The sequence below is a fragment of the Hippoglossus hippoglossus genome, chromosome 7 (assembly GCF_009819705.1).
Source record: "Hippoglossus hippoglossus isolate fHipHip1 chromosome 7, fHipHip1.pri, whole genome shotgun sequence".
Taxonomy (NCBI): Eukaryota; Metazoa; Chordata; class Actinopteri; order Pleuronectiformes; family Pleuronectidae; genus Hippoglossus; species Hippoglossus hippoglossus.
In genome coordinates, this window is record NC_047157.1 from 15,632,354 (window position 1) to 15,644,541 (window position 12,188).

Here is a 12,188-nt window from a genome sequence, read left to right on the forward strand (position 1 = left end):
CAGACAGCACCCTAACAAGACCCTGTGTGGGTGCCAGCAGCCCTGGTCGCCCCAGGCCGAGGATGACTGTGGTCATTCACTGCTCGTCTCCTTTGAAATGCACCTTGTGCTACGTGGTCCAGACACAAGCACATCTGGAGCACAGCACGTAGCAGCTAGTTGCTCCATGACGCGCTGTCTCGTTACTTCTGAGACCAACAACACTAAAAGCTGCTGAGCCTCAATATGTTGATAAGTCAGACGGGTACTTTGTTTCCTGTTGTACATGAACTTCAGGAACTTTATAGGATCTTTATTTAAAGCCTCTGTGAGTTTTTGTGATAATAGTATTTTGTTACAGGATTCTGATGACAATTTTGTGTGTAGAAAAATACGACAGTCCCAGTGAAAACCGATTGGGGACTGTCCTTCTTGAGTCCACCACCAGGAGGAGCCACAGTCAGATATATTAAAACCTTATATATAAAGGCTTCAATGGGAGAAAAAAACTGAATCTACAGCCTCAGGAAATCCTCAGTGTTCAGTACTTATTATGTAAATAATACGAATGTTGCATCATTGTCAATTGTAGTCATGTTAATAATGCTTTACGCTGCTACTATCAGAGCTGCAACAGCTTTTTTATGCACCTGATGCTTAAACTCAGTGTGTCCTAATCCTATTAAACTCCCCCTGAGGCTTTTTTTTTTACAAGGAGCTACAATAAGCTCCACTTATCTCACGTTCATTATCATCTCCTGTATGAAACACGATGGTGGTCCAGTTTAAACCAGTGCCCCCCCCCCCCCCCCAACCCACCCTTCCTCCCCGCAGGTGTCTCAGGTGTGACATGTTTTTCTCTTCCTCCCCCTCCTCCCCCCCAGTACTGAAGAGCGTGCCCTTCACAGCCCGCACTGCTAAACGCGGCTCACGGTTCTTCTGTGAAGCCAACCTCTGCGACGACGCCAACTGCTAGCCCTCCCCTCCCTAATGCCAAGGTTGTCCAGGTGTCTCTCGTGCGCCTCCTGACCACTGTGCATGCAGCATGACCACCCACCTCCACCCCCCCCTTACCCTATGAACTAACTTGGGCCATTACTGGTTGTTTGTGTTACTACCACTAGAGAAGACTCCTATCGGGCCATTTTGGTGATAGGAGTCAGCCAAACCTCTTTGCCTGACGCAGAGCTACATGGAACAGAAAGGAAAAAAGAGAAGTGTCAGCATATTGTTGCGCGTGAAAAATATGTCGAGACACTCACAGTGCAATCAGACACGGCCGTGATGAAATGATCACGTCAGAGCATCATGCATGATACTTTTAAAAGGCTGTGCATCATTTTTGGCATCGTTTCTTTTCATGAAGCTGACGAAAAAGAGGTTTGGCTAATTGTTGTTGTTTTTTTTCTATCAACGATGCTTTGTTCCATGAAACTAACTTGTTTGGTGTTGGGTTTTTTTTCCGGCTAACATGTGACTCTTCTTTCCTCAACCACCACTGTTTATTCTACCCCTCCCTTTCAGCTGAAAAGAAGATTAATGACAGTATTTCCCACTCCTAAGAGAGGGTAAGGAAGGTACAGGCTGACACCCGGCCCGCTTGGCCTTCCAGGTCCTGTGTGCTGCTACAGTGATGTCAGCTGCTTCAGCTATAGTGCTTCGGGCGCAAATCAAAAAGATGCTTTACGACACTGAGATCTGCTTTACCACACAGAATATCAGTATATAATTATAGTGAAGATCATTTAAGAAGCAAATTTGTGTTTGGTTTTAGAGAAATTCAATATCACCTGCCCCAACAGTCATTAAAACACGAAATTAGTGATTTGATTGTCCACCAAGTCTCAGTCTTTAGTTTTCAGTTCATTATCGTCCAGTTTATCGCAACTGTACCTTTAAACATCATCATCCTCACCCCCTCCTATTACATGTTGCATGTTGTCCACTGTTCATTCACGTCTCACCTGTCATCAACGTCCGCCATGTTTTTGTCCGTGCTAACTGTCATCCGCAGTGTGCCGAACTGCTAGTTGGTCAACAGGCTCTCACATTCAATCACATGTGCACGAACACAGTCTGAATCCGAAACTGTCACAGACCGAATAAAGATTTTCTCTCACTTTAGTGGCACAGACATCTCAGCTGTCGCTCCACAAACTGGAGAGCTTGTTGACCATCATATTGTCACTGTTTGTTTTTGTTTTTTTCTGCTGCATTATTCGTGTTACAATGTTGCTGAAACCATATTTCCAAAACCTTGGATTTCTCTGTTTTGTGTTTCACTGCCACCAGTGGAAATGCAAGGTCGTGGAAATGTGTCATTCGATGTTTATTGTGCATTGTTTTTGCTTTTATTTGCTAATTTTTTATTTTTCTAATAGACAGTTAACAAATCTTAACTGCAGAAGTTATCGCAGAGTTCCTATAATTGTTTGGAATATGCTACACTAAACACTCAGTCGGCAGTTTATTAGGTACACCTAATACAACAGTCCTGCAAAAACCCTCCCTGCATTAGTTCAGTTTTTAGGTGTTAAAGGTTCAGTGTGTAGAATTTAGTGACATCTAGTGGTGAAGTTTCGTGGTGCAGCTGAATAACCCCTCACCTCACCCTCCCCTTTCAAACATGAAGGAGAACCTCTGGTAGCCTTCAGTTGTCATAAAAACTCAAAAGATGTTTAGTTTGTCCAGTCTGGGCTACTGTAAAAAAACATGGCGGCCTCCGTAGAGAGGACCCGCTCCCGATGTAAATATAAAGTATTTCAATATAAAGGGCCCATTCTAGGGTAAAGAAAACAACACTGTAGTTTGTTCATGTTGCTGTTGAACTGAATTATCCAGAGAAGTGTTTCTGTTTCTCAGCTTAACCTCAAAGACACAAATAGGTGGACAACATAATAGGAACACGCTAGATTATTAGGTGTACCCAATAAAACGGAAGCAGAGTGTATGTTCACTACATTTACAGTTTAAAAAAGTTAAAGTAAGCAGGAGAGAATTTACAGTTTGACCTCTGGGTCCTCTAACATGTGTGTCCCCCCCCCTTGTCTCTCACCCCTTTCTCCACACCCACTCACAGATCTTCGAAACCAGCCCTTCCTGCGAGCTGATGCGTTGATCCGAAACGGTTGGAAGAGACCCTAAACCACTTATTCATCACTTATCTCTCCCCTCCCCATTTAAAACCCTCCTCCCCCCGTGTCCCGATGGTCCATCTCAACCCCTGAGGCTGCAGATCACAAAGACTCAAAATAAAAGGGAGGACAGGACAGAGCCCTTGTGTTAGCTGGGTAATTTATTTATTTATGGAGGCCCTTAATAGCCACTTTAAGCGAGCAAGGCGCCGTTGCAGGAGCACAGTGGTTGACTCCTCTCTCGCTGCACGTATGAGACTTTCCCTGCTCTGTTGGCGTCGAGGGCCTGACCAGTCGGAGCACAGGTGAGGTGAGGTGAGGACTGGCGGACCACAGCGCAGACGGAATTGTACTTTCACTAACAAGTGCCTGCCAACATGTGGATCTTATTCCCAAGACCATTAATTTCCTCAGATGATGCAGTCATAGCAGGACTTAGACTGGGAGGCAGCCAAGGGGAGATGCCAACCACGCTGCTGGGATGTTTTGCCTCCAAGACACTTTGCAAAAAAAACCTCCCTCCAAATCAGAGAGAAGCTACTCAACACATTCAATCACAAGTTAATACCGACAATGTTTTATTTAGATTTCAATCACATGTATCCCGGAGGAAAGGGCATCTACAGTGCAGGTTCCTTTGTGACAAGCTAGCCAAACCAAACTTTCTTGAATGTCTCATGTTGTTCTTTAAGAAGTGCCTTTTTTTCCTGTGTAACCAGTGTTATTTCTCATGGTTCAGCCATAATAAGTTTATTTTACAGCCGTCAATCGTTAAATATTGTATTTTCATTGCCTTGTACTTGTAACATTAGCCTTATAATACCGACGATAATATGCAAAAGTGGAAATCTCCAGATCTTAAGGCACATGAGAAGAAGGAGAATAAGGATCGCTCTTCTATTTACCTTTAGTGCATCGATGTCTTAAAGCTTCCTCGGATTTGACTTGAGTCATTATGTTTCCGTGCCTTGTTAAAAACTGAATGTTGAACGCCTTGACAACACTTTCTGTCACACTTTGAAGTGACATTTGGGAAGTGACACCTGTATGAAGACGTGGACTGCTGTTTGAGGCCTCGAATGACGTTAACCTGCTATAGATGTGGTGATGGATGAAGGATGTTTCCAATCTTAAAGAGATGTTATGTGTGTGAAGATTTGTCTTATATCCTAGAGGATGAGTTTCCTCCCGACAGCTGTCGAGACTTACAGCCCGTGTTCTAACTTAAGGGAGCGACACTTTGTACACTAATTAATTTGGCTTTCGTTGTATGAGACACTATTCTTTACATTAATGTACATTGAAATCAAGAAATTTACTTTTTAGAAGAAATGATCCATTATATTTGTCTATTGACTGAAAGATGACACTTCCTTTTTAATAAATAAGATGAATTATCTAACTATAAGACCAAAGTCTATTATTAAAGTATTATAAGTATGTTCATGTTTAATTTCAATTCTTTTTTATGATAGCTGATATTCATTTCCGATTTTCTGCGACTGCTTTTCCTCTCCATCTCTCAAATGACGGACAGAGCCACCGTGTAGTTCTACTATAAAAATCCATTTAATTTCTTATATCAAAAAGAAATAGAATCATAACAAAACAATCAGAACCACAAGTATCCATGTGGGTTTCGCCACCGAAAATGTTTCTCCAACTGAAAAATGATTGTTCTAATTTACATGGTCAGGTGAAAATCTAACAGAGCAGGATGTAAAAGTTAAAAAAAAAAGCACAAACATAAAAACCCGTTATGAATACTGTTAAAAAGATAAAAGCCGTGAAGGTTTCCTCTAGGATGGATGTGTGAGAGCACCGTGCGGTGTGTGTGTGGTGCGGCGGCTGAGGAGAAGCCCAGTGAGAAGCAGCGTGGTGAGACACAGAGCAACACTTACTGAAGACTGAGAACCAGGCTGACTGACGGACAGATGGTTAGCGTTAGCAGCGAGGCAAAAAGGAATTAACAAAGGAATGCTTATCAGGAAGCTAATCAGTCTCCTAACTGTGAATGCACTTAACAATGAGCATTAACCTAAATTACATGTTCATGTAATTACATACAACACACACACAACAAAAAGAAAAGAAAAGAAAAAAACTCCCACAGAAGTACGTACCATCAAACGGGCTCCAAGGGCTTTTCCTGAAAGTACGTTTACAATCAAAAGACAAGGAATGAGAGCTAAATGTTACCATTCTCAGTTAATTATTCGTTGCAGATCGTTTTTTCAGTGATGACTGGAAAGAATTCACAGACGCTTGTTGTCACTTCTCCCCCCCAAAAAGAAGAACTTTCTAGAACAGTTTCAGAGCAAAGTCCGGCTGCTGTCCCGAGTGTCCTGCAGTAGGCTAAACCAAAGGCCACAGATATCCATCCCAGACTGTTCCTCCTGGAATGTGGACTTTATTACAATCATCTTCATCCAGCACACTCACACACTGCCATTGACTCATTCATTTCTGACACAAGGTAGGTCAATTATACCACTTAAAAAAAAAAATTAAAAAAAAATGTTAAAAAGTACAGACTGCTATTTGTTACTGATGTTTGTATTCCTGGGTATATTCTCAAGACACTTTGTTAATAGGTTTATATATATGCAAATATATATATATATATAGAACTTTAGTCTGTGCAAGGAGGTAAAAGACAATCACTTGAATGTAGGTTTTTTTTGAGACAACAGAGAAGACACTGTCCGCGATGCTGAGTCCTCCATGTGTACATGTGCAGTTCAACAACTTCTCATTACTCCCTTTAGACCTCCAGCAGCAAACTTACATATACACATTGATGTGAGAGACTGAGCCGAAGCAGCATCCAGGAAGCATTCATAGTGACGCTGACACTTCTCTTTCACGAACAACAAAGACTTGGCAACGTTTTCTACGATGGAACAATATTCTCTTTTTTTTCCCCCCTATACAATTCATACAAAAATAAAAAATCAAATTTGTTCCACGGCCATCCGGATCGCTCTATCTTTTACATTTGCACAGAGGTAGTGGCTATATGCGTGAGATTGTGAGGAGGAGGTGAGCAAAAATTAAAAAGAACTGAATAAATGTCTATAAAATGGTTCCTTTTTCATCACCAGATGATTTTTTTTTTTTGTCAAAGAACAAAATATAATACTGCAATCACTTAAAAAAAGTAGTCCTTCATTTTATACATTTTATACAGTGTTCTTGCTTTTTTTTGTTGCTTTTCTTTTCAGTTGGTAAAGGCAGAAGACGAGCGAGCTTGTCGTCTCAGCACTGGGTTGGGCGGGGCAGGGCGACGTTGGCAGAATTCAGTTCATGCCGAGCTCTACGCTAGTGGGTCACTCAGGTCCTCGTCGCCCTGGGAGAGGAGCTCCTTCTTTTCATCTGTGCTGGCCAGAGAGTTGCGGCTGTTGTGGGCGCCCATGTATAGTGTGGCATACACCGGGTTGGTGAAGTTGGTGGGCTGCGGAGCAAAGGAAATTACATGGTCACTCCGGGGACATTTTTAAAATGGGGAAGGAGCATTTACCACATTTTGTAGCTTATAAATGGATAGTGAAATTAAACATCTGCCTCTTGCCACCATGCTAGTTTTGTTCTATAGTGTGTCTACAAGCTGTGGTCCTACAATCTGGAGGTGCATTTCCATCCACCTGTTTTTATGTTCATTTTTTTATTTGATCGTAAAAAGAGTGTAAATGCCCAAAATTATAAAACCATCTCAGAAATTGCACAAAATTTAAAATTATGAATAAATAATGAAGCACATGGAGTTCGTGATTTAACACATTACTCAAGCTCCCAGTCCACACGAGGGAAAAAAGAGGCAGAAGACCAAAACATCCGATCTGTGTGGACCAATGAGGAGACTGTCCATGAAAAGCCAAATTTCCTATTTTGGAAGATTTGGTTAAAAACTGGCACATTATATGTCAGTGGAAACCGGGCATGTGGCACATGGCACGCTATGAGCCTGGGTTTCAACATATTCAGGGACCTTACTGACATCATAATATATTATAAAACCATCTCTCTGGTTAGATGCCACGAGAAGTGAAAAAAACCGTTTCTTCCTCTCAAATGACTCGTTGAAAACAAGAGGGATTTTTAGCTGTGGTACCTTGTCTGGGTCCAAAGCAAAATCTGAATCCAAGAGCTCCCCGGCGTCGTCGTCAGGGTCTCCCTCATAGATCTTATAGGCAGGGTTTCCTATCTCAACATTCATGGCTCCATTTGTCATTCGGTGGTGCTGGAAGCCCTTGGCACTGCAGGCAGACAAAAGAAGAAAACACAATGACCATCAAAGCGAGACGTTTAAAATTAGATTTAAAACAAGATGATTACAGATGATTACATATTTTGGGGGGAAACCTTAAATCAAACAATTCAGAGCGGCTTTAAACGTATCATAACCCAGGTACTGACTCAGCACCAGCTACACACAATCCACAAAACCAAGACAACATGTACTAAAGGTTGTCAAATGAGCTTTTTGGTCAAAAGGCCATTTGATCAAACCCGGAAAATATACAGCAGCATGTCTATTGTGGAGAATGCTGGATTTTCACATTGCAAATATTCAGCCGACTGCAAGCATTTAAACATTGTACATAGATGCACAATTGTACGCTTTACTATGCAAGCACACGGCGTAAGCCCATCATGTACACACGTAAACAAGGGAAGGTATGGAGATGCAAGAAGGACAAACACAGTTCAATTGTTTGTGCATCACCAGTAAAACGATTTCAGATAAGTCAATAGGCCCCTGAGCTGCTGGACTGGGAAACCCCAGGGAGGAAAACACAGGAGATGGCAGGCAAGGACAAACAGACAGGTTTTCTGCACTGACCAACAGAATGGACAACAGAAGCATGGCCAGTCTGATTGGGTGTTAACAAATGGAGGGGACAGGGGTTTGAGGGTCGACAGTATATATATGATGTAACCCTATAAAGTTACCGCGAGCACTGAGAACGAGATTTGCCCGGCCATAGAGACCTGGGAGACAGGAAATAGATGGTTATCAAAAGGTAGGAGAGAAGAAGGAGAAGATAGATAGTACAGGTGTGAGGACCAGATAGATGATAAATGGGAGTTTGAATAAAAAGAAGGTTTCTGAAGCCAGGGTCCTACCCGCGCATTCTCCGCTTGTACCACAAGATGGCGCCAACCACCAGCAGTGCCAGTAACAGCAGCAGTAGCACCGGGATGACGATGGAGGCCGTGCCTGCGAGAGAGAAAAGAACATGAACAAAGGGCAAAGTGCATGTTTTTACCAACGACACTCAGCAGTCAGGTGCTGTGCAACTTACTTCCACTGGAAGTAGAAGAATCCATAACAGCAGCTGCGAATTCACATCTGTATCCTTTCCATCCAACAGGACACCTGGACGCACAACGAGCCCGTTACAAAGTGTGTGTGTGTTTGTGTACGTGAGTTACAAAGACAGAAAATGACAGAGTGTACGTTCAGGTCGGGGGTGAGTGTCATATTACTTACTTGCACTGGGGAAGCAGTGTGCGAGTTTCAACTGTACATTGCCCATTTGCGCAGAAGTCCAAACAGGAATAGCAGCTGGGTTGGGTCTGACCATTGGGACAGCTACACACACACACACACACGTGCACACACATACGGCAGCATTAATATCTGTAGTTTTAATGATCGAATGTGGGTGCAATGTTCAGATATCCACATATTTTGGGAACTTGCAAGGAGTGCGATATTTGACCTTGCTCACTAGTCACCGAGCCGTCCAGAGTAAATGTTAACAAATATTTACGATGTTAGCAAATATTTACAAGTCCAAGTCTCGTTTATTTTGTGCAGCGTCCACGTTCCACCACGGCGTACCCACCTGCAGGAGACCTCCCCCGAGGACGACTTCAAACATTTGCCCGTCCCGCAGAATAGACATTTGTCCAGCTCGCACTGGTGCCCGATGTACTCAGTGGTGCACAGACACAGTTTGGTGCTGTTGGAGGTTTCTAAGCATGTTCCGCCGTTCTCACAGAACCCTTCACATTTACCTGAGGGTCAGAGGGAGAGTTGTGAGAGGTGCGGAGTCACAGTCATATATTCTTCATTAGATCAGGACAGTCGAGTGTGGCAGTTTTACACATGCTATTTCGTGTAAGTAGTGTACGTCAGAAGGCTAAATATTATACATTTTATCATCCATCCAGTAAAACTCTGAAGCAACGTATTACTGTAACACTTACTGTACTGGCACTGGTCTCCCTGGTACTCTGCCGGGCAGCTACAGGTGGGTTGGTTGCCCATGTTGACCGAGCAGTTGCCTCCGTTCAGGCAGTGGTCCTGACAGGTTTGGCGGTTGCACGTGGGCCCCGTGAAGCCCTTAGGGCATCTGCAGGTTGCAGCTCCTGCATCCAGGTAGAATAGAAATTAAAAGTTAAAAGAAATCTACTACTACGTGAAACTATAACTGAGTTCACAAAGGCTGCAGCTGGGCAACTTGAGAACTATTTAACTAAAAACGTACTCTGGTTTAAACGTATAGAGCAGAGTAAATGAGGGGTGGGGGCCTTTGGAAGTTTCTCTCTGCAGCAGCAGCCTTTTTAGCCTGTGACGCCTGATGCTCATCAGTGCTCCACCAGACATCGAAAGAATGGGGGGAGGTTGTTCAAAGCAAATGAAACATGTTGGCGCAGCATTTGACGTTTACTTCACGTAATCATATTTTCGCCCCCTGTCCTTTTATTTGTTTGTTTGTCAGCAAAAAGTACTGAATGGATTTCCAGGACATGTGGTGGAGGGTTGGGACATGAGCCAAGAAAGAACCCATTAAATGTGGGCGTGGATCCTGACAAAGTTTTTAGGCCTCGATGAAAAAAGTCAGGCATGTTTAGGGGACTGATATTTATGAGTGTTTGTAATTTAGTGCAGCCTGATTTAATTTACAGGGATTGTTGGACCTTGGCCGAGGTATGAACTCTGCCGAGTATTTAGATACATTTTCCTCACAAGGAAAAAACTGAATTATACATCACTGAGGATCAGTAATAGGGAAGAAACTAAATACTACATATATTACATTTTCTATACTTTAATCTGAGCATGTCAGGTGTGCACATATCAATAAATGATCCAGTGATTAACAGATGAACGTACCTGTATGAGAGGCAGTGCAGGTGCCTCCGTTCTTGCAGTAGTCCCGGCACTGGTTGATCTCACACCTCTCACCGGTGTAGCTGGGCTGACAGCGACACTTGGCCACCTGCCGAGCGTTGAGGAAGCAGCTCCCACCGTTCTGACACTGAATATCGCAGGGCCCCGAGGGCGGAGCTGCGAAAAGGGGAATTCCATGGTTAACCCACATTTGGTTTTAGGGATCGGAATTTAAAACCACACTCAAGCCGTTAGTGAAAGTATGGATCAAGTTGTTTACGACTACACAGCCCTCCATACAAGTAGGTAAGTTCACTGTATGTGTGCAGACTTACAGAACGGTGACTGGGTGGGGGTCAGTCTCTCCACACATGTGCCATTGTCGGCCACGTAGTTGTTAGGACAGGTACACACTGGTCCACTGGGGCTGAGTAGACACAACCACTCACATTTTTTCCTGTCACATGGGTTGGTCACTGACGCAGAGAGAAACAAGACAAGACATGCAATAAGAAAAACACGTGTGTAGCATGTATACAAATTAATTTCTCTAGGGTGTATCATATTTGAACTCTATTTACATCAGTACATGTGTGCGCAGGAAAAGCCTGAGACAACTGAAGAACCTTTTCACACTCACTCTCTGGCTGCTTGTAGCGGTGGTACAGCACGATGTCAGTAGCGTGGTTGATGCCTGTGGTGAGATTCTCCATGGGGCCTTTGCCAAACTTGTTGACGCGGAAGACAAAGTTATTTACATACGTGACCCCGTATATGTAATCCTCGAAGATATCTATGCTGAATGGATGAAGCAGCTCTGGAAATAAGAGAAAAGAGAAAGGGCACGAAAGGGAATAAATATACCGGCAACATAATTTCGGTGTCATATTCAGTTTTGTTTTGAGCGTGCCGGGAACTCAACTGTTTTTGATGCCGGAAACAGCGATGACGGGATCAGAGCCATCCAGGCGAACACTTCCAATAACCGAGAGCTTTGCATCGGCCCAGTAAAGACGCTCGTTGAAGTAGTCCACAGCCAAACCTGTAGAGGCAGAGAGGAACAGGGGCATGGATAAAAACACAATAAACACCTGCAGCTCCACAGCGTGGAGGAACAGCCGTCGTCAGCTGACTTGTGTCATTGTGTGTCACTGACCTGTGGGCCACTGGATGTTCTCGTGCACCAGCGTCTGTCTCAGAGTGCCGTCCATGGCAGCAGTCTCAATTTTAGGGTGGTTCCCCCAGTCTGCCCAATACATGGTACTGAGGAGAAACACACACAGTTTCAACTTTCCACACACGATATAGAAACAAAGCAATGATGGTAATGACATATTTCATTTGATTGTGGCACTGAGCACGGCGCTGTCTCTCACCCTCTCTGTGGATCCACTACAATGGCGTACGGCTCGTCTATCATGCCGGAGATGAGAGTTTTGCAGTGTTGTCCGGACATCTGAGCCACTTCGATTACATCTCGACCAGAGTCGGTCCAGTACAGATTACCAGCCACCCAGTCCACCGCTATACCTCGAGGCATCTTCAGCTCCTTGATCTGAAGGCAGAAACGGTATTTACACCATATTCACGTGTTTCTGCTGTGGTGGTGTGATACAGAGTTTGTTAATTTGACCCTTGTTACCTGCAGGTTGGTGATCCTGCCCTCGCTCTGCCGTCGGTTTCGGTGAGAGTTGGAGGAGGTGGACGACGACGTGGACGGTCCTGGAAGTTCGTAGGAGGAGATGCGGCCCGTGTGCCAGTTGGTCCAGAAGATGCGGTTGGTCTTGATGTGCAGGTCCATTGCGTCGATGCGCACGCTGGCGTCGCCTTGGAAGGTCTGCTCGTAGCGCCAGTTGGGCATGCCAGGGTCCAGGCTGCGGATTTCATTGTCGTCAGCTATGTACAGAATCTGTCTGCTGCTGTTCATGTCTGGGGGGAGAGGAGGAAACAGT

At 44.1% G+C, this 12,188-nt stretch overlaps 2 protein-coding genes across 9 annotated transcripts in view; one reads left to right on the forward strand and one right to left on the reverse strand.

Moving 5' to 3' along the window:
- Positions 1-4,851, forward strand: part of fmnl3 (formin-like 3) — a 34,590-nt gene extending 29,739 nt beyond the window's left edge. For 2 of the 6 annotated variants that reach the window (XM_034591186.1, XM_034591180.1), the window contains 2 exons: positions 864-977; positions 3,059-4,851. In XM_034591186.1, coding sequence (XP_034447077.1) covers positions 864-955 — 92 coding nt within the window. In that variant the 3' untranslated portion in view covers positions 956-977; positions 3,059-4,851. Of the gene's footprint in view, positions 1-863; positions 987-1,503; positions 1,557-3,058 lie in introns of all 6 variants that reach the window. The other 4 variants (XM_034591182.1, XM_034591185.1, XM_034591184.1 and 1 more) reach the window with 4 other exon arrangements.
- Positions 4,852-5,506: 655 nt separating this feature from the next.
- lrp1ab (low density lipoprotein receptor-related protein 1Ab) overlaps positions 5,507-12,188 on the reverse strand; it is an 88,608-nt gene continuing 81,926 nt past the window's right edge. Inside the window, exons 76-90 of one of the 3 annotated variants that reach the window (XM_034591177.1) lie at positions 11,879-12,165; positions 11,613-11,791; positions 11,393-11,499; positions 11,159-11,278; positions 10,877-11,053; positions 10,572-10,712; positions 10,240-10,413; positions 9,330-9,491; positions 8,966-9,137; positions 8,608-8,709; positions 8,420-8,493; positions 8,241-8,334; positions 8,067-8,105; positions 7,225-7,369; positions 5,507-6,567 (exon numbers count right to left, since the gene is read on the reverse strand). In XM_034591177.1, the coding sequence (XP_034447068.1) occupies positions 6,430-6,567; positions 7,225-7,369; positions 8,067-8,105; positions 8,241-8,334; positions 8,420-8,493; positions 8,608-8,709; positions 8,966-9,137; positions 9,330-9,491; positions 10,240-10,413; positions 10,572-10,712; positions 10,877-11,053; positions 11,159-11,278; positions 11,393-11,499; positions 11,613-11,791; positions 11,879-12,165 (2,111 nt within the window). In that variant the 3' untranslated portion in view covers positions 5,507-6,429. The remainder of the gene's footprint in view (positions 6,568-7,224; positions 7,370-8,066; positions 8,106-8,240; positions 8,335-8,419; positions 8,494-8,607; positions 8,710-8,965; positions 9,138-9,329; positions 9,492-10,239; positions 10,414-10,571; positions 10,713-10,876; positions 11,054-11,158; positions 11,279-11,392; positions 11,500-11,612; positions 11,792-11,878; positions 12,166-12,188) is intronic. The other 2 variants (XM_034591178.1, XM_034591179.1) reach the window with 2 other exon arrangements.